The sequence below is a fragment of the Archocentrus centrarchus genome, chromosome 16 (assembly GCF_007364275.1).
Source record: "Archocentrus centrarchus isolate MPI-CPG fArcCen1 chromosome 16, fArcCen1, whole genome shotgun sequence".
NCBI classification, from domain to species: domain Eukaryota; kingdom Metazoa; phylum Chordata; class Actinopteri; order Cichliformes; family Cichlidae; genus Archocentrus; species Archocentrus centrarchus.
Genome location: NC_044361.1, coordinates 33,948,457 through 33,970,940, shown reverse-complemented (window position 1 = coordinate 33,970,940; position 22,484 = coordinate 33,948,457). Strand labels below are relative to the sequence as shown.

At 42.0% G+C, this 22,484-nt stretch overlaps 1 protein-coding gene across 1 annotated transcript in view; it reads left to right on the top strand.

Annotated features, from left to right (window-relative positions):
- cpne4a (copine IVa) overlaps positions 1-22,222 on the top strand; it is a 100,346-nt gene extending 78,124 nt beyond the window's left edge. Inside the window, exons 11-16 of the mRNA XM_030749479.1 lie at positions 7,563-7,696; positions 8,845-8,899; positions 10,140-10,191; positions 15,045-15,178; positions 16,573-16,809; positions 21,116-22,222. Coding sequence (XP_030605339.1) covers positions 7,563-7,696; positions 8,845-8,899; positions 10,140-10,191; positions 15,045-15,178; positions 16,573-16,809; positions 21,116-21,247 — 744 coding nt within the window. The 3' untranslated portion in view covers positions 21,248-22,222. The remainder of the gene's footprint in view (positions 1-7,562; positions 7,697-8,844; positions 8,900-10,139; positions 10,192-15,044; positions 15,179-16,572; positions 16,810-21,115) is intronic.
- The last annotated feature ends 262 nt before the right edge of the window (positions 22,223-22,484 follow it).

The following is a 22,484-nucleotide window of genomic DNA, read 5'->3' as shown; positions in this document are numbered from 1 at the left end:
GGGAACGCTGGGAACAATCAGCCGCTTCACACTCTGACTGCTGCTGCTGTGCTCTCGCCGTCCTTATTATCCACAAGTTTGTGGTTTCTTTGTGACTCTCCTGAGTTCTTTTCAGCAGCAAGGTGCACAACTTGTTGTTGACTTGACATTTTAAGTGTTGCTGTTGTCATGTGCACGAGTTATGAATATTCAATATTATCAAAATATTGCTTTATTCAAGTGCAATGTCGGCTAATTGTTGAGTTTTAAGATGTGACACAGGTACTCACCTCCAGCCGGCGCAGCGCTCCTCTCTTTCCACCTTCGTGACAGGAAGTTGCAAAAAAAAATGAATGAGCTGCAACAACCAGAGCGGGGCGGGCTGTCGTGTCACGGTTCCCAGTTTGGATCCTGGTTTCCTGTTTCTGTTTCTCAGTTAACATATTTAAGGTTTCTGTGTTGGAACTTTGGATTCTCGTGTTGGTTTTATTATTCCTGTGAGGCTTTTTCAGTTTTGTGATGTTATTGCTGTTTGGGTTGCTGTCTTTACGCCGTTGTTCTCACCTCCCTGAGGTGGGAGTTTTCTTGTCTCTGTATTTAGTTGGATTCACCTGTTATTTCCTGTTTTACACTTTCATTTATCCAGGTAAAAGTCTCGCTGAGATTAAAATCTCTTTTTTCAAAGAGACCTGGCCAAGAGGGCAGCGTATTTAATGGTTTCTCGTTTCTTGCTTTGAGTTTTATTTCCCTCTTGTGATTGCCTTGTTTATGTTGCAGCTCGTTCCCAGCCTGTCTCTTCTTCTCTAATTAGCCCTCAGTGTGTGTGTGTGTGTGTGTGTGTGTGCGCTTATTGTCCTGTCTTTCCTTTGTCTGTTTACAGTTGTGTGAAAAAAAGTTTTCACAGGAAACTATGTAGTCCTGTGAAAAACTACAGTACCAGTCAAAGGTTTGGACACACCTTCGTGGCAGTGGTGCAGTGGGTAGGCACTCGCCTTGCAGCTGGAAGGTTGCAGGTTCAAGCCTCTGTCCCTGTGCTGCATTGTGTCCTTGGCCAAGACACTTAAACCACATTGCCTAACGGCAGCGCTGGTCTCTGGCTGCATGAGTGCAGATGCTCGGCTCTGGATGAGTGATCTGGAACCATCATTTCGTTGTGTACAGTGAGCTGAATCTAATCTTTCAGTGGTTTTTCATTATTTAAAAATTGTCTGCATTGTAGATTAATACTAAAGTCATCCAAACTATGAAGAAATCCATATGGAATAATTTAGTAAACAAACCAGTTTACGGTTTAATATTTCAGGTTCTTCAGAATAGGCACCTCTTGCTTGGATGGCAGCTTTGCACATGTTGGCCTTTTCTCATCAGCTTTATGAGGCAGTCACCTGGAATAGGTTTCAGTAACAGCTGTGCCTGTCAAGATTTAATTTCTTGAATTTGTTGCCCTCTCAATGTGTTTGAGACCATCAGTCGTGTTTTGAAGAGGTAGAGTTGGTATACAGTGAAGAGCCACATGTGAGTAATGCTCTAATCCATATTATGGCAAGAACGGCTCAACTAAGTAAAGAAAAACAACAGTCCATCATTATTTTAAGAAATGAAGATCAGTCAATCTGAAAAATTTCAAGAACTTTGAAAGTTTCCTTGAGTGCTCTCACAAAGACCTTCAAACATTATGATGAAACTGGCTCTCATCAGGACCGCCCCAGGAAAGAAGACCAAGAGTTCCCTCTGTAACAGGATCAGTTCATCAGAGTTAGAGGCCTCAGAAAGTTAACAGCACCCCAGATAAGAGTCCACCTAAAGGCTTCACAGAGTTCAACTAGCACATACATCTCAGCATCAACTGTTCAGAGAAGACTGCGTGAATCTGGACTTTATGGTCAAACTGCTGCAAAGAAGCCACTTCTGAGGAAGAACAACCAGAGGAAGAGAACGGCTTAGACCGAGGAACACAAGGAACGAACATCAGACCCGTTTAAATCTGTCCTTTGGTCTGATGAGTTCAAACTTGAGCTTTCCCACTGTGAAGTATGGAGGAGGAAGTGTGATGTATGGGGGTGCTCTGCTGGTGACACTGTTGGTATTTATTCAAAATCCAAGGCTCACTTAACCAGCACGGCTACCACAGCATTCTGCAGCAACGTGCCATCCGTCTGGTTACAGCTTAGTGGAACCATCATTTGTTCTTCAACAGGACAATGACCCCAAACACACTCCAGGCTCTGTAAGGGATATTTGACCAAGAAAGAGGCTGATGGAGGGCTGCGTCAGATGACCTGACCTCCACAATCACCTGATCTAAACCCAACTGAGATGTTTGGGATGAGTTGGACGGCAGAGTGAAGGCAAAGCAGCCAACAAGTGCTCAGCACCTCTGAGAACTCCTTCAAGACTGTTGGAGAACCGTTTCAGGTGATGACCTCATGAAGCTGACAGAGAACACAGAGAGTGAGCAAAGCTGAAAATCTAAAACATGTTCTGGTTTGTTTAACACTTTAAAGTTTACTACATGATTCTTTATGTGTTCCTTCATAGTCTGGATGACTTCACTATTAATTTACAATGTAGGAAAAAAAAAGAAACACTGAATGAGAAGGTGTGTCCGAACTGTTGACTGGTGCTGGATGTACATCTCAGCTGCCTCACATTTAACTCTACATGTGCCATGGCCACAAAACACGCCCAAATCCTCATCCCTCCACCGTGCTGACATCTGGTCTGAGGCGTTTGTGCTGATATGCTGAGTTTGGTTTTGTCCAAACGTGCTGCTGTGCGACTCAGTTTTTTTAAGGATGAATCCTGTGAAAACTTTCTTTTCCGCAGGATTTCACACCTACACAGCTGAGTGTTTGTTCCTGCTGTCTTTCTGTGTCTTGGATTACTTTTTGCTCCCCGTGTTTTCCTTCGACTGGTTATCAGCATTAACAGCTTGTTTGTGTCTGTGAGCTCTGCCTGCGTGTTTTGTTGTTCAAAATAAAATAAATGTTCTTATTTTTAGGCTAGACTATTTTTCCTCATTTATTATCTAATAAAATAGATGCCAAAAACATCTCTAGTGTTCAGTTGTATGATCAGCGTAGAGACCTGGAAGCAGAAACAACAGTAAAACACAGCACAGCCTCCACAGAACTGCAGGACTCGCCTGGTAATTTTTCATCTGTTTCAAAGCACAAATGTTTAGAGTCGGTTCAGTTGTGGTCACGTGTGATCCGTTCACAGCACCCACAGCCACACTGTAAACCCGGATAAGTTGAATCTACTTAAAAAAAACAAGGTATCTCATTGCCCTAATTTTTTAAGTAATGAAACAGTTGAATAAGTGCAGGGGTCTATGTTCAGTGTACTCGAGACATTTTGGAATGGAATGAAAGATCTAAGTTGAATGTACTAATAACAGAGTTTCAGTAACTGAAGATACTTAGTTTAAGCAATCACCACCCATTTATGTAACTCAGCCTGTTCAGTAAGCACTACTCCATTTCCAATTGAACTAAATTGTATGTCCTAATTGACCAAACTTATCTTTTATAGTTCATGAAAAATAAAATGTCTTTTGAATTCCCCTATCCTTTTCATGCCCAGCTGACAGGGCAGTAAGATGCAGAATACACCCTGTACAAGTCACCAACCTGTTGCAGGGCTAACAGACAACCATTCACACCTGTGGGCAATTTACAGTGAACAATTAACCTAACCCAGTAACTGCACGTCTTCAGATTGTGGGAGAAAACCCACACAAGAAGAACATACAAAATCCACACAGCAAGAGGCCCGGCCCAAGGTGGAATCGAACCCAGACTATTAGATATCTATTCTAGCTGTGAGGCAGTAGTGCTAACCACCACGCCACCGTGCTGCCTGGTCATACAAATATTTTTTACAGTGTTGAACTGTGTCTGTTTAAATTTGGTAAACAAACAAACATGATAAAACTCAGCCCTGCTGAACGCTGGTACATTAACATTTACAAATAATATTTGTCCATGGAACAATAAAAAACTGTACAAGAGAGAGTTGTGAACAAAAACCAAATATCTACTATTTCAAACTCCACACAGTGAGAGGCCCGGGCCAAGGCAGACTTGAACACAGACCTTCTAGATGGTATTCTACCTGTGAGGCAGCAGTGCTGACCATCATGCCACCATGCTGCTGCTCATTAATCTAGTCTGTTTAAACTGGTATAAAGTAGATTTTTAGCAGGTGCAACACTTGATGATATTAAGTTGTTTGAACTCAAACACATGATTACAATAAGATAGACCATCAAAAGTACAGTCTACTCAGCATTAACAAGTAATGTTCACATTCTAGGCAATTTTAAGTAATATGAACTCAGTATTTTTAAGTGGAATCAAAATCTGGGTTTACAGTGCACACTTCACAGCTGCTTCCATGTAACTTGGAAAGCTCTGCACCTCTAAACTGCCACCAGGATGAAAGGGTAACAAAACAGTATTCTTGATCAGGATGGATCAATAATTCAAGGATACTTAGCTAACATTAGCTGACTACCTCCTGATGAGTCAGGTGTCACAGTCATCGGTCTGGGGTAGCAGTGGCAGTGAGGCAGTTGCTGTGGGGAACAATAATTTGGCACAGTTTTTGGTTAGACTGTCACCAGAAAAAGCCTGATGAAAATGAAGGAGTGGGCAGTGGAAGAAAGTCTTGTTTTGGCCTGTGATGGTCCTGTGAACGCTGTGGATTCTTGGGCCTTTTGTTTTTAATGTGTCTGTGGTCCTTTTCTGTGTATTTTTGGGTGGGCTGTGTCTCCTTTTTCGGTCACATGGATGAATGAATGACACTTTATTGATCCCACAATGGGGAAAATGATAGTTAACAGAACACTCATCCAAGAAAAGACAAACAAACCAGACAAACGCAGGGAGACATGTGTTTGTGGCCTTGCTGCCATCACCAAGAGGCACCGCTGTTAAAAAAGATTAAAAATAGTGAACACACGAAGGGGTAGATGAGGTGAAAAAAATTCATCTTGTACTATGCCCCAAGCGGGCCCACAGAGCCCCACAGGGCGCAAAACAAGGTTGCAAATAAACCTCTGCATAGCATAGTAAGTGCATATTCAAGGCAGGGAAAAGCAGTAGGAAGGGTCAGGGGTTGTGGCAGGTTAGGGGTAGGTTGGGCAGGTACATGGGCAGGGAGGGGGAGGGAAAGAAGGCAAGGGGAAGGGAGCCGGCTGAGGCGAGTGAGTTCAGGATACTGTGGAGCCTTCCCGACTGTCCTCGACTGAACAGTTACTGATAAGAGGTGGAATAATGTTCATCAGTCACTAGGATACCGGTTCACACAGGGGATGGTGGGGTGAACAGAGCATCTGTTTACATAACTTCCAGGAGAGAATGAGATTCCCAGCTGTCCAAGGCCAGGCTGGGGGGCCAAATTCCAGATAAATACAATTGTTTTGGTACAGGCTGTTACTGATTAATTGGCTGACAGCCTTGCAGTCTTGCTAGAAACTCTCAATGGTGAAAACTCCAATCATCCGAATTTCTTGGTTCCTTTCTCGGCGCACAGGTACAGACATTTCTCCAAGATTTAATCCTTCCGCCTGCGAGCCTCAAGACTCGCATCCAACCTGCGGGTCAGCTCCAGCAGATGAGTCTGAGTCTGTACTGCCCTGCACGCACCTCCACTTCCAAATTTCACAATAAATCAGGTATCCCCCAAGTCCAATCAGAGGAAATCCTGTTATCAATAAGCCAAATATATTATGCAGCCAGGGACATTATTTTACAGTCTTCCCAGATCCATAACGTAACCAGCCGGGTATATTCCACTCTCCTTTTCCCAGTGTCCTCATGGAGAAATGCATGTATGCATGGGTTTATGGTCATTTTACTTTTTTTTTTTGTTTTAAGGTAACTTTGTTGTTGTTGCTGGGGTGTGTGTGTGTGTGTGTGTGTGTGTGTGTGTGTGTGTGTGTGTGTGTGTGTGTGTGTGTGTCAGAAATTAAAGATCTGACCAAATATAATATAATCCAAATCAATAAAGGTCAAGCTGGTCTTACCTTGTGAATGAATTTTCTTAATGGCTGGTAAATAGCTGTGTATTTAGGTAGCGCTTTCCTCACAGCAGCAGTTCTTAATAATGGAAATCTTTGACTTAGTGGCCCCACCTTTTCTTAATGAGCAGTTTTCTCTTTATTTGAGCTGTTTTTAACCCTGAGGGCACTCAGTGAAATAATCTGAAATTCAAAATTTCAACCTTAGAGTTTCACTGGACGACATTACTTTTTTACTTTTGTGACATTTTTTAAAATGTTTAATTTTCACATAAAAAATAAAAGTTGCCATATTTGGTTCCTCGCTCGTAAGTGGTATGAAAAAAAAATCCAAGAAGTGTCCATGAAAAACACATGCACGGTGTACTTTAGAACATTACAACATGCACATTATAAGTTTATACAACACTGGGCCATGACCACATGCTTCTTAACCTCACTGAGGCGCGGGGTGGGCATCTTATATAAAGTGTACCCTATAAACCTCTTATGGCTCATGTCACTATTACTAACTCTTTTTGTTTGATATCATTTCTTTATTTTTAGGACTTGTTTCAACACATTTATCCAGCAAGATCCAGCATTTGCCTGTTTTATATGTGCTCATATCTGTGGGTCTGATTTGAAATCTGGCGGGGTGTGTTTGCAGTCGAGTCATTTTGCGTTTCTTCGTGGTCATTTATGGCCCAGTGGTGATCTTCCAGGGTCTGCAGCCATCATCACCGACTCATTAATTATTTAAACCTTCTGACATCTCTCTGAGCTCTTTCTGCAGCTTTCTGAACATAAATGCTTCTGTTCTTCTCGAGCTGAGCCGCTGCCGTCAAGGCAGCGCGAGGCAAATGTATTTATACAGCACATTTCAAACCCGACGGCACCAAACTGCTTTACAGAGCACACATTCAAACAAATGAGAAAACAATAAGAAAAAAAACAAGCAAGCACACAGAATGAAACTAATGAAAGGAAAAACACTGCACACACAGCAAATAAAAAAAGAAAACAATGAGACAATAGAAAGAACATTGAAGAAAAACAGTAAAAGCAAACCAGTAAATCTGTTTGATTCAGAGGAAGGTTAACTAAAAGCATTCACTACCTGCTCCTCTGGAAGCTCACACTTCATCAGTGCACTAATTATTTTTTTCACGAGTGTCCTCTGAGGCCCAAACTGAGCAAAACATAACGATGGTCAGTGTTTCAGGTTCTGTATCGTCCTTTTATGTAGCATGATCTTTTAACCCTCAACCTCAAAGGCTTACTTCACACGAATAACCAATAAAAATCTAATACATACAGTGGTATCTGATCATTTCAGTAATCATGTTGAATTCTAAGCATCTGTCTCTGAAATGGCACCAATGCAAATGGGATTTAACAACATGAATTTATATAAGATACACATATACTGTTATGTCTTTTCAACCCAGCTCTTATGTGGTTTGTCCACATGTGTTTCTCTGTGGGTCCCTCTCCATTTAACTCAACCAGAACTTAACTTTACAGCTGGATATGCACCAATCAGGTTCTGATCCCTGATTGGTTGTTGTCTGTGCAGGTCGCCATCGACTTCACGGCATCAAATGGAGATCCTCGTAACAGCTGTTCCCTGCACTACATCCACCCGTACCAACCCAACGAGTACCTGAAGGCTCTGGTGGCAGTGGGAGAAATCTGCCAGGACTACGACAGGTTGGTTCAACTCAACAACCAATCACAAAGCTCCATTCATTAAAGGGATAATATACTTATTTTTATATACTTATATTTATACTTATTTCACCTGGTTACACTCTTACCACTTAAAGTGCCAAAAACCTGCAGTTCCCCTGCAGTCCAGCAGAGGCGCCATCAGTCAGTCAGTCCCCACAGACTCCCATGTTAAAACTTTACAGCAGAAATAAACATGTTTAGAGCCTGATACAAAAGCTGCTTTGGTCTCTGTAATTATCCCCCCCCTTCATAACAGCTGTATGTATTTTTTTTTAATAACACCTGTTTAAATTGGATTAAGGCTTAAAGTTTGCATTATTAGGGGCGTGGCCTCTTTGACTGACAGGTGGGTGGCGATACAGGCAGCTGTAGCTGCTAGCTGTCTACTTGGCTTCACCTCAGCTAACTGGAGTCCCTGAACTAGACGTTTGTGCTGTTGGAGCCTTTTGGAGCATTTTTAATGCAATGATCTGATCAATAATATGGACATCACCAACCCAACTAAAACTGACTAACTGCTCTTTTCATCTCCCTCAGCATCTATTAATGCTGTTAACAAACTGAATGCTGCAATATGTGCAAAGCATGGCTGGGAGGGGCATCCAGGAGAAGTAACTAGGTGGACTGATTGGATGGCTGAAGGATCTGTGATGTTACAGACGTCTTGGTGCAGAGTGGTGCTCTTCCTCATTCCCTATCAGCGAAGCTATGCTAACAATGTCAGCAGATCAAACATCTAACTCTTAAAGCAAAGAGAGAACACATTGATTTGATTTCATTCATGAAAACACACACACACACACACACACACACACACACACACACACACACACACACACACACACACACACACACACACACACACACACACACACACAAATATTTCACCTTCAAGCAATGAGTCATCTCCAGAGATTCCTAACATCATTATGATTTTTCCAAAATAAACCTGAAAACTCACCTCTGCCTTACCTTCCTTTGAACCAAACAGGAAGTAATCGCTCTCAGACTATCAGCACTCATTTCTTTGCTTTGTGCTTAAGTAGCCAATCAGAAACCTCCTCTGGCGTCTCTTTTCTGTTTTTTTTTTTAACCTTCACTTTTTTTCCTGTCTTTTTTTCTTTCAGTGACAAAATGTTCCCTGCATTTGGCTTCGGAGCTCGGATCCCTCCTGACTACAAGGTAATTTTACAGCTGCGCCCGCTGGCTCTCCCAGCATGCACTCTGTCTGCAGAGGGTGAGGCTGACCCTGTGATTACCTTCCCACCTCCTTGGCTTTGTTCGCCTTGGGGTGCTGCTGGCTGAATAGTTTCTCCGCCCGCCCCCTCACTTCCTTTCTGCGGTCCCATGCAGCGGCCTTTGGCTGCCGGTCTGACGCTGCATTCAAATCAGCTTCCAAAGTACTGATTAGCTCCATTCAGAGTCAGTCCCCTAAAAATACTCAGCTGCAATGCACAAGGGGGAAGATTAATCAAGAAGAATATTTAATAGTGTTCAGCTTACACAAAGTTGAATTAATCAGCAATAGAATGCCACTTTTTCTAATGTGATCAGGAGCTTTTAGCACAAACTAAGAGATTTTCCTTAAGTGGCTTCATGTGTGGGGGTTTACACATTTGCCTCACAAGTAAACGCTCCCTGGTTCGATCCTGGGGGGTGACACAGAGCCGTTGTTGTGCCCGGTAGGGTATCTGCCAAATCAAACATGGAGTTACCTGCTGTGGTGACTCTGTGAATAATGGAGCAGCAGAAAGTGGCTGACGGGTGTCAGGGACACAAATACAAAGAGGTATGACAGGACTCCCAGAGAACAATCAAACATCGGCAGCATTTCATAAGAATAAAGGCAAAATAAAAATAACAAATAGTGTTTGAATTGATGCCAAGCAGATGCACCTTTTAACATAAACCTCTCAAGTCATTTTTCAAAATAGAATGAATTCAGCTTTTAAATCAGCTGTCACAGATTCTGACAAACATGGGAACAAGTGAAACGTCTCCCCGATGCTGTAACCCGGTGCAGCACTGCGTGCTGTACAGACTACACGTGTTTCTGCTGCAAAGAGTAAAAACAGAGAGACGCCCTGACACACTGCCGGGGTGGATCTGTGATCTCTGCGCTGGAACTGAAGCTTCTCTGTGGCTTCAGTTTGCTTTACAAAGTTTAAAGCTTTCATTTCCCCCCGTGTTGCCTCACCTGTCAGAGTAGAAACTCACCTGTCCTGTGAGTGTGCTGAGAGGGGGGAGGCAGGCAACTACTCAGCTTAGATGTTAAGAAGAAGAGCAGGAAAAGATGAAGAGAGATGAAGGTGGAGAGATTTCATTGTTGGAGTTTTCCTGTAGGTTGTTTTTTTTTTTTTTTTGGTTGCAGAGATTAAACAGATTTCCTCTCCCTCCCCCTTTTCCTCTCTCTCCTCTCCAGGTCTCCCACGACTTTGCAGTGAATTTTAATGAGGAGAACCCGGAGTGTGCAGGTAGGCACTTTGATTTCCTGCTGTCTTTGAAAATTAAAAAAAAAAAAAAGAGAGAAAAACGACTCAAATATTTGACAGCGAGCCTCAGAAGCTGGAGTGGAGGAAACGTTTGATGTGAGAATTAGTTTGATGGCGACGAGGCCGCTGATCTGGAGCTTCTGATGATTGGCTGACGGTGGATCAGGTGCAGGAGGAAGTGATTCACAGTGCTGTGTCTCCTGTAGGGCATATTTTAGTTCCTAAACTGTACAGAGGCTTCTTCTTTTTCTTTTGTTTTGCATTGTAGTGGTGAAGTGATCATAGAAGGCATATAGAAAGAGAAATTAGTCTGTGAAAAAGAGCAGGGTGGAAATAATCCAACGAGCATCGGATTGCTTTAAATTGTGTTTGTGCCGTGCCATCTTCTTGTTTAAGCAGGTTCTGATTGGACTGTTAGTATGTGCACCCAGGAGCAGAGTGCTGACCTGCAGTAACCCTCAACCAAGCTGTGTTAGGCCTCAATGACACAGCCTACACAGGATTGGTGACCCTGGGGTACAAAAATGCTGGCTGTCACCAGGTGAAGCTGCAGATGAAGCAGCACATTGAGCATCCTGAATGTTACTATGAAGCCACCTAAACAATGAAGTTTATATTATTTTTAAAGCATATGTTGGCAGTTTGAAATTACTGGCTGTGTGTAAGAGATTTTATTTATTTACTTTATTAATGTTTGTTTAGTTTCTTTTTTTTATCCACCTTCTTCTTTTATTACTTTTACTTTATACTTACGAGGAAAGCTGTTTTTAAGCAGCAGTGTAATAAATTTCACTGCATATTGTACAGTGACAATAAAGGAAATGTGAAACTTACTGCTGCAACAAACACGATGGCCAGACACCGCTGCTCACCAGCTGGTCAACCAGTGGGTCGCCAGCCGAGGCCTCGGCCACTGAAAAGGCTGAAATTGTAGGAATCGTCCTCCAGGTGGAAAAACACTCGTGGAGGTCAGAACATAGACAGTGGAGCCGTGAGCCAATCAGAGCTCAGCCCCGATCAATACCATTAAAGCAGTGGTAGTGATCAGGCAGGAAGCAGGGATGTAGAAACCAGAAATCTTTACTTCTCTTCTATATTTGTCTCCTATTCTGCTGGCCCCCGTGGTTCATGTGGTTCATGTGGTTCATGTGGTTTCACAGATTTTTATCCCCCCATTTTTTTTAATTCATCTTGCCATATCTGGTGTTGAAAAAAGAGGTTCAGCTGAATGAAGATGTGAAAATTCAGATTTTCCCCTTTTTCTCCTCTTTCCAGGCTCTTTGCCTTGATCAATATTTAATGAGTGAAAGAATATTTGCCCAGAGGCTGCAAATATTCCAACAGGCCAACAGGCATTTATGAATTAAAACCTTAAACAGGAACTCTGAGGATTCACAGCTGATATCTGACCTCATCTAAATGTTTGAAATATTCATTTCTGAATTTGAAAGCAGGAAAAAAAAGTTGGTCAGAGATTAAAGAATGTTTCTGTGCTCATTTATGATTGAAGTGGAAAGTTATCCTAAAACAAGAGTGAATCATAAAGCTTTGAAATTAAATTAGTTAACCATGAACCGTGTACCTCTTTGTGGCTCATGTCAATAGTGACAGCGGCAGCGTGAATTAACCGCTGTGCCTCCTTTTTTCAAAAAATGACATATTTTCAATAACAAATCCTCCAAAAAGTAACACCTGCGTTTCAGAACAACACACCTTTTCCACAGGAGCCATCTCAGCATGAATTAGCAGGTAACATTCACACGACCTCGGTCCAGTCTTTGTGCCGCTCTGATAGTTTTAATCATGAAAATGTTTCCTGCCATCAGTTTGTCGGCTTCTCGGTGTGTTACAGGAGCTGCTGTGGAAGGTTGTGTCTGCTGGAGGTTTCTGTGGGGGTGTTTGCTCATAGGGGGTTTTGGTTATTGGTTTTCTCTGTAATTATTGTAGGGGCTTCACCCTACAATATAAAGTGCCCTGAGGCGACTCATTTGGTGCTATATAAGTAACATTTAATTTCATAGCAACATATAAAGAAATGATGGGTGACTCCAGACTTTTGCACAGTACTGTATGTCCATCTGTTATTCAGTCTGTTGTTTTTGTGTTGCAAAAGGGTCTGTTTGTTTGTTTATTTGTTTGTTTGTTGGGATTTGGTGCTACATAAATCAAATTGAATGGAGTTGAATGGTTGGATGGATGAAAAGGCATTTTAGAATATCTGTGACAGACAAAGGACAGATCAGGTATGATAAACAAATAGAGCCATTGAAAAAGTCATGGATGTTATAAACAGCTTGGTTGCCTGAGGGTCGATAAAGCTAATTGTGGAGAATCAGGGAGCAGGTTAGACTTAGCTTAGCACAAAGAGAAGAAACCAGTTTACCATCTGCATCAAAAGAAGAAAAAGTTCCCAACAGCTCAAAGATGGACAGATGTCATGTTTTAACTGTTTCTTCAGATGGAAATGTGAGGAACTGCATGTGAGCTGTTGCTTTAAGCTGCCTTGCAGATGTTGACAGCTGTAGTTTATGCTCTGGCTTCACGGCTATTTCCTGTTCCTGTTTTCCTCTTGTTTGTTTGGGTGAGAGATTGAGAGAAAGTGTTTAAATAAAGGTCTCTCACCCTCTTGGCTGTGAAAGGTCATTGATCAGCTCAGAGACACTTCAACCCCGACGTTCTTAATTAAGTCTGAGTGTGTCTTCCCAGTGACCTTCAGATAGTAAATCACATCAGTGTTGCCTCCGGGCATGCTGGGATGCCTCTGAGAGCACCCAGAGAGGCCATGAGGCCTCAGAAACCTCATATAACCAAGACTAAACTGAAGAAGACACTCACAGCATTAAATGTATAAAGATCATGATTATTAAGATTATGTAATTAATGAACAACAGGTTTCTCTCTCTGCAGCCCCCCCCCCCTGCTGTGTGAAGTCATGCAGAACATGGTTAATGCATGCCGGACTGTCCATTTAATTAGAAAACTCAATTTAAATAAATTTACTGACAGGTTTAAAATATAATGCTGAAAATTCACTTCACAGAATACATTTGATGGGTCTGATTTCTATCACTGAGATGAGCTGAGCTTGTCAGCATGTGATAAATATAGATTGGAGTGTAATCACTTACAGCAGATGAAAGCTCAAGTAAAAAGGAGTGGGATGAAAGAAGCTCAGACCACACGTCCAGTAGTATCCTGATGCAAAAGAAGTGGGGTGGAAGAACTGCAAACAAGCTTCGGGCATGACACCTCCATATGACACTTTCCACTGTGTGTCCACACTGTGTGTCCACAGAGGGAGAGACACTGTAGACACAGCATCCTGTTAATGAGCACTAAAAGTAACCAGAAAACCATAAGTAACCAGCAACAAGACAATACACAATGTTAAGAGAGGCCGAGCAGGAAACATGAAACAAAACTGCAAAACACAAATCAGTCAGAATATTAAATAAATGATAATAAAAGAGTTAAAGTTAAGTTAAACATTAAAAAAATCAGGACACGCAAAAATGAAAGCGATGCATAAACAATTTTTAAAAAAGCTGTCAAAAGGAACAGATTAAGATCAGATGAAAACTGTACATAAAACATAAGTGAACAACTGCAAGTGATCAGCTGGGGACCAGGATGTGCTTTGCTTAGAATTTATGGCTGAAAAAAATCTAAAGATTTAGATTTCAAGTACGCCTTAAGACTATAGACTGTATATGAAAGATGGACACAAGCACCGTGACATCACATATTGAAGAATCAATGTTGAGGCATCAAAAGGACCTCACTGGTCTCAGTGTTGTCTCCTTGTTGTTGTTTTGTTTTGTTTTATTGGAGCAGAAAGTGACCATATTTAGTCAAGAAGGTGCAGCTAATGTTAGCAAACATGGTTAGCAAACTTCATCCATAGACTGTACAGGTGCGTCACTCAGACACAGTTACCTGCTGATTAGCGCTCAGTAACATCCAAAATCCTCAAATTCTCTCACCAAACTGGAGCTCAGCCGTCTTGGACGGTCTGTTAGTCCAATGAAGCAGCCAGCAGTCATATTATTAGTCAGATAATTGCATTAAAAATGCTCAAAAAGCCTCCAACATCACAAACATCATCCAGAGGTCCAGTTCATCCATTGATCCAGTCATTTTCTTAACAACCAGTTCAGGACCACCAGTTAACTGAACATGCACGTCTTTGGAGTGAAGGAGGGAGATTCAAACCCAGAATCTTTTTGCTGTGAGGTGACTGATAACCACCAAATTGTTCAATTTGAAATATCAAAGCTTATGAAGCAGACAGTGATCTACAGCAACTGCCTGCCAGTGGCAGAACTGCCCATTAAAGCAACCATGCTCCCAACTACGCCTTACTTTTTTAACCCCAGGAGGAGTTATTGCAAAAAGCTCACCACCACGCAGGTGTTATGAAGAGGGAAACTATCCATGGTTAATGCCACTGAAACCTACACATAAAGACTTTTTTCAACCAACACCCATTATCACCAGTTCTTGTAATAAAACAAACATGTCCATCAACCAGCAGCTTGTTCTGGTTATAAACTGCTGACCTGTGCTCAGAGTTGATTTACTGTCAGGATGTCATTGGTCGCTTATCTCAGTCAAAAATCTTAGACAAATTTGAAAAAGTTAATGAGAACAAGTGGTAACACATGGACGCCCCCCCCCCCTTTTTTTTTTTTGCAAATCTTGCCATAACCTGACAGTCCTTTCTTACACCCGACAGACCTGAATTTGCCTGATTCTAGTTTTTAGGAACAAACCAGCAGCTGTGAAACCTCAGAACACTGCCTCTGATTAAAACTTGTGTTTTTGTGTCCTGCCAGGCATCCAGGGTGTGGTAGAGGCCTACCAGGCCTGCCTACCAAAGCTGCAGCTCTATGGCCCCACCAACATTGCCCCCATCATCCAGAAGGTCGCCAAGTCTGCCTCACAGGAGGTCCACACCAAAGAGGCCATGGTGAGACAGGGTTTACCTTCACATTTTAATAAAACGTTGAGGCAGGAAAGATTTTTGCTTTTGCACTGACCCCTGTTTTCTTTCTCGGGCCGTCAAATCCTGCCCAGAAGTTAAAGGTGCTAGTATCTCAGGGATGTGCATGACAACCCAGCCACAACGATATTTGCCCCTAAGAGCACAGTCCAGTTTTAAAAAGCGACCAAATCTGCATATGGAGGCTGTAGGGGTGATGGTTGTGTAAAATGAGACTGCCAACAGTCAACTGTTTTCCTTTATTTGACTGATGCTTAGTTAGCCTTAAGCACCAAAACCTGTTGGTTAGGTTTAGGAAAAAGAACGCCCGTTTAAAACATTAACCCCGCTACTTCTAAGATGGTGCAAAAGAGTTCCCACCACGGGCGGCTGTGGCTCAGGTGGTAGAGCAGGTCGTCTACCAATCAGTGGATCAATCCATGTCTTGAAGCGATCTTGGGAAGATACTGAACCCCGAGTTCTGATGCATCCATCAGAGTGTGAGTGTGTGTGAATGTTGGATAGAAGTGTTTAGGTATAGATAGCACTATATGAATGTGTGTGATGGGGTGAGTGAGACTTGCTGTTTAAAGCACTTTGGGTGCTCAAACTGAATAGAAAGACGCTATATAAGTACCAGTCCATTTACCATTTACGAGCTGAAAGTGAGACAGCTCTCACTTTCAGCTTGTCAAATCCATCTCACGTTGATGGATTTGACAAAATGATTGGATTTGACGTCTGAGGAAAGAAAGCCGGCTTCCTTAACTGCAACCAGAAACTACACTTCAAAGCCTCGCTCCTCTAACCCCTTAGCTACCCAGATCAAAACACTGAGCTCAGGGAAAGGCTGCCAGTGAAGCGGGCAAGCTGGAAATTCAATACTTTCACTCATTGTTTGATCTTCAAATAAAATAAACCTAATAATAATAAAATGAACCAAACTTATTTGACAAACACTCCTTGCAGAGGAGTGTTAAAAGACTGCGCAATTAGAAATGGGAAGAAAGGGCTTTTGAGACACCAGTTCAGTCACTAACGAGGCTGCAATAATAACTCTGCTGGGATTTCTTCTCCAGTTTCTCTTCATCCACTTTCAGTCACACAATCGTGTACCACTTCTGCCACACTCTCCCAGAAAACATAAATTAACCATAAAAAATGTATATATATACTTTCATTACTTGATTCTTTTTGGTCTGATGTTTGGCTAAAGTTTATAGTCAAATCTGGAAGCGGAATATGTTTTGAAATGCTGCCACTGCTTCTCTTAAAACCCATCTGGGCAGCTAGATTTAAACTCACTGAAACAAACTGGCTGAATAACGACTTGCGGTGAGAGAAGCTAGTTTGACTGGCTCTCTTCATGTGCAATCCTCCAGCAATACTTCATCCTGCTGATCCTGACAGACGGCGTCATCACCGACATGGCCGACACGAGGGAGGCCATTGTTCAGGCTTCCCACCTCCCCATGTCCATCATCATCGTCGGGGTCGGGAACGCTGACTTCAGTGACATGCAGATGCTGGACGGTGACGACGGGATCCTGCGGTCACCCAAAGGAGAACCCGTCCTCCGGGACATCGTTCAGTTTGTCCCTTTCCGCAACTTCAAACACGTGAGTCCATCATAATTCAAAAGAGTTTGAGCAATGGAAACAAAACATGACGAAGAATGGAAACCATCCTGCAGTCAGATCAATATCATACTCACACACTGAATGTGCTTGTTAACTATAGCAGTGTAAGTGGCTAATGTGACCATGTGTAACTCCTGCCAAGTTACATCTTTGTGTGGTATATTTTTATTAGGATAATGTGTAAAAGAAAGCTTCCACAGGACTCTGTGCAATCCTGTCTAAAGCTAAGTCCACCGTAGATGTTGTTCCATAGTGCACAGCAGCAGAGCCGGCCCAAGCCTTGAAGGGGCCCTAGGCAAGGTTTGATTTGGGGCCCCCTTCATGCCACTTCATTGTCCCCTGAACTTAACCGTTATTAATGCTGGAGGGTTGCATTACTGTTTCAGCTGTTTCAATTCAATTTTATTTATACAGCACCAACTCACAACAAACAGTCGCTTTAAGGCACTTTACACTGTAAGGTAAAGACCCTACAATAATTACAGAGAAAACCCAATAGTCAGCCTAATCTTAAAAATAGAGAGGGTGTCTGTCTCCTGAATCCAAGCTGGGAGCTGGTTCCTCAGAAGAGGGGCCTGAAAGCTGAAGGCTCTGCCTCCCATTCTACTCTTAAGTATCCTAGGAACCACAAGTAAGCCAGCAGTCTGAGAGCAAAGTGCTCTATTGGGGTGATACAGTACTATGAGGTCTTTGAGATAAGATGGGGCCTGATTATTCAAGACCTTGTATGTGAGGAGGAGGATTTTAAATTCTATTCTAGATTTAACAGGAAGCCAATGAAGAGAAGCCAATATGGGAGAAATCTGCTCTCTCTTTCTAGTCCCTGTCAGTACTCTAGCTGCAGCATTTTGGATCAGCTGAAGGCTTTTCAGGGAGCTTTTAGGACAGCCTGATAATAATGAATTACAATAGTCCAGCCTAGAAGTAATAAATGCATGAATTAGCTTTTCAGCATCAGTTTGAGAAAGGATGTTTCTAATTTTAGAAATATTGCACAAATGCAAAAAAGCGGTCCTACATATTTGTTGAATATGTGCATTGAAGGACATATCCTGGTCAAAAATGACTCCAAGATTTCTCACAGTGTTACTGGAGGCCAAAGTAATGCCATCCAGAGTAAGTATCTGGTTAGACACCATGTTTCTAAGATTTGTGGGGCTGAGTACAAGAACTTCAGTTTTATCTGAATTTAGAAGCAGGAAATTAGAGGTCATCCAGGCCTTAATGTCTTTAAGACATTCTTGCAGTTTAACTAATTGATGTGTGTCATCTGGCTTCATGGATATAAAGCTGTATTTCAGCATGATACACATAGTAAAACTATGTCATGTCTATAATATTGAGGAGAGTGGGACAAGTATCAATGCATGCCATATCCAATCTAGAGGGCATAGGCTTTTTAGGAAATACGTGATTTATGCACCTAATTACAGACTAGTAAATAAGCCAGTTGCAATATGTAAATAATAATTATTCAGCATACAGAATTGCTCAGCATCAAAGGTATAATATTGAACAGAAATGGTCAGCAATTGGGCCCAGTGCTACAAAAAGTGTGGGAAATATGTTATTATGCTGTTAAAAGATCATAACAGGTAACTAAACACAAGAGGAGGCCTTAAAACTGCAGCACAATGAACAGAGACCAGGTCTAAATTAACTTAACAGGAGAACAAACCAGAAACAATAAAACACCAAACAGAACCGGGAACACGGGAAGCCTGAGAACTGAAACAGGATTAAGGAGCCTGAGGATAGAAACAATGAAACCAACCAGGAATTAGCAGAAAAAGACAAAAATTCAAAACTGCAAAAACACAATAAACTAGGAATCAAAGAGTAACATTAAACAATATAAAGTGAAAAATGAAAGCCTAAAACTAAAAACACTAGGTCATAAACCCACAACCATGACAGTAAGATCCAAGCAAAATGCATATTAATAACACACTGGGGACGGTGACACAGGCTGACAGCTTGTTTTTTTTATAGAGATATAACAACATGATGAACACCACACCAGCCAGCTTGCAACTGTGTTTGGAGTTGGTTAAAAAAAAAAAGTTACTGTAATTGCTCATGGAAACATGAGGCCGTCTGTCCCACAGCTAAAGCTTGGCCTAAACTGGGTCATCTACAGGACAATGATCCCAAGCACAGCAGCAAATCTCCAGCAGAACGGCTGAAAAATCTACTATAATAAAAATACAATTTGACATTACATATATTTTTAACTGCAACATATTATTTATGTAGTAAGAAATAAAAATGCACTGTAACTCTATTTTTTCTTACATCTTCCCTGTTGTTCACAAACCTGCACTCTTCCATTAACCTCACTTTGTAATTTAGCTTTTTTTCCCACATGCATTTGTAATCATGCTTGAATCTGTTGTTTGTTATTGTGAAGCATTTTTTGTGTTCTTTCAAGCAGTGCAGTATAAATTATTATAAACACTTTCTCTGTTGTTCAGCAGCTAAAAACCTCTCTATATGGGCACCAGATGGTGTGTTAATTTGAAAACTCTCTTGTTGATAGTGGATGCTGTGTTTAAATATAATTGCGTGTGACCCTAAAATAACAGTGGATGACGGGGAAGTGATGGGAAAGCAATAAACCAAGAAGAGGAGAGGAGGAAGTGATTTTAAATTTATGATCAGAGCGTATTGGAAGTGGAGAAGGACAAGATGAGAGGCTGTGAAGTTATTGAAAAAAATCAGTTTTCACACTATAAGAAGGGAAATGGGATGGCAATCTGCCAGCCAATCTCAAGTGGAAAATTCTTTATTTCACTCAAATGAATGTTCAGTCTTTTCCAAGTCTGAGTGCTCTGACAGTACAGTATTGCGAGATTTATCTGCACAGTTTGGACTAACTTTACAGATGCCGGGTACATTTTTTTCCTCCCGTGTTTAATCTGTGTGATGAATGCGAGTTTCTGTCTTTGGCCCATAAGAAGCAATTTTCATTTGACAGCAGCAGAACGAGGCAGAGACGAGCAGCTGTGACTGACGCTCCTTCCAACAATTACCGCTGCCGTCTGGGATTTTTCCCAAGGGGAAGACACTGAAATGAAATTTTAAAACCATGTTTTAAGTTGTTCTGCCTTCCACAAAATAGAACATCAGATTCAATTTCATCTGCAGTATAACTGTACATGTATTCAAGGGTAAGGTTTGTTTATGGTTCGAGCTGCTGTTTGAGCTCTTTAATGCTGCAGTCACACTGCGGGAAACAGCAGCTGGAAACCACTGCACGACCAAGATGATTGAGACTGTGTGCAATTAATTTGCTGTCTCGTTGCCTTTGAAATGGTTGCTTCAAAGATGGGGACCAGGCGTGCAACCACTCACCGTCAGTTAACATCTTCAAAGCAACTCGGGTGCATCAAGACTGCAATAACACAGCAATAAGATGGAGTCAGTTGGCAACCAGTTGAGTTGAATTTCCTAGTGCAAATGAGTGCTCATCGGTGCAGACTGACTCAGATTGATTGCAATGTGTTGGCAGTCTGTCTGTGTTTATAATTAGACAGCATCCATCCATCCATCTTCTTCCACTTATCTGGGGGTTGCAGGGGAGGCAGCTGAAGGAGAGAAACACAGACCTCTCTCTCTCCAACCACCTCCTCCAACTTATCCAGTGGAAAATTGAGCTGTTCCCAGGCCAGCTGAGAGATATAATCTCTCCAGCGTGTCCTGGGTCTGCCCCAGGTCCTCCTCCCAGTAGGACATGGCCAGAATACATTGATCAGGAAGAAGCGTGAGGCGTCCTCACTCATGAAAAAGACCCTGAGATACTTAAACTCCTTCACCTGGGGCAGCAACTCTTCCCTGACCCGGAGTGGGCACTCCACCTTTTTCCGGCTGGGAAACCACCAATTTTTAATAGTAACAAAGAGGTTGCTGCTTGTTTTTACTGTAGTGTGGCTGAACCATCATTTTATTCCAGATTCTAATTTTCAACAAACCATCAGGGTGTCGATTTTGCATTTGAAATAATTTTGCAGTTTCCAAATGATGTGTGGAAAAAATTGCTTAAAAAAGAAAAAAAGAAAAAATTGTAACCTGTCAGGTAAAGGCAAAAACCATGACACAGAACTGAACTCAGAATTCAAACAAACAGCAACAAAACAGAACCTGAAAATCCAAAACCAGAAAACACTGGGTCCTAAACCCAGAACCATGACATGTACTATGTCTTAAATGTTAAAAGACCAACACTTCCCTCTGCAGCCTGTGTATTTGCACTGCATTACTGATGCTTCTTCTCTCTCCTCCTCAGGCATCTCCAGCTGCTCTGGCTAAGAGCGTGCTAGCAGAAGTGCCCAACCAGGTGGTTGACTACTACAACAGCAAGGGCATCAAGCCCAAAGTGCCCAGCGAGTACCAGTCTTCCAGGCCGTTTGGCCCATGAGCCTACTGCCACAGCTGCCCCTGGACAGCACAACCTCTCCTGGACTGAGAAAAATGTTTACTGTCTTTTGTTCATTGTTAATGCGGATGATGAAGGTGCTACACACAGTGTTTTATCATTAAAACGTGGTTCACTTTAGACCCCAGCACCCAAAGTGGGCAAACAACATCAGCTTCTGCTGTAGAAGTCTTCATATGTCGACTTAGTCTTGGGGGACCAAGGCGCTGGTTCTAAATTCTACCAGTCTAAATCGGGTCAGGTGTTGTTATACTGATACTGTCTTCTACCCGAGGGTGCCATCATCCATCACCACGTTTACTGCCTGGGAAAAAAAAGATGTGTTTTAATCCAGGTAGGAGTAGAAGTTAAAGGAAAAGTGGAGCTGTTCTCAAGTTAATAGAAAACTTGCTGGCATCAGCTGCTTGTTCCACTTTTATGCAAATCATGGCCCAAAGTCAAGTTTTTATTTATACCTGCTTTTATTTTGTGTGCAATAGGAAGAAAGGGGACTTTCAGTCTGAGGCAGGTCTACTAATTATTTAGTTTCCATTAGCTGGTGGAATATTCTTCTCACATTGCTGCTCTTTGTTGTTGGTTGATCAGTGTAATCAACCATCCTGCTGCTGGTGGTTGTCTTCTCTGTCTTAGTGTCGGTCCAGGTCAACTGCATTGTGGGTACCTCGGGTCTGGTGGGGTCAGGTCTGGCTGTGCTTGGGTCAAAAAGGGTGAAATATAACTGAAGCTTGTTGTGTAGCTGTAAAGACCTCCACTCCCCACTGTAGCTTTGGATGACACAAGTTTTAGTTAGTATGCTCTCATGGGGGGAAATTGTCAGATATGGGATGAGCAAGGAACCAAAGGCCGAGTCTTGCTGTCAGACTTTAGAGCTGCTGTAAATATCTGTTACCACTGTTTATCTTGACATTGAAGTTATAATTCTTATTAGCCTTAAAGGCTAACATGTTTCAAATATGTTGGCTTTAAATGACCTTTTGTGTTTTGTGTTCACATCAGCATTTGGTTGAGGATATAAAGAAAACTCATGCAGAGCTGTAGTGGAGGTTAGAGTTGTGTAGCATGCCGTGGATTCAAAAAGTTCTTTGACTGCCAGAACAAAAAAATAAATAAATAAAAAAAATGAATAAACAATATACCTGATTTATTAAGTCTGACCAATCTCTTCTTCAGGGTCAACTCTCTGTGCATCTCTGCACCTCCTCCGTTACTGCTGTTGTCT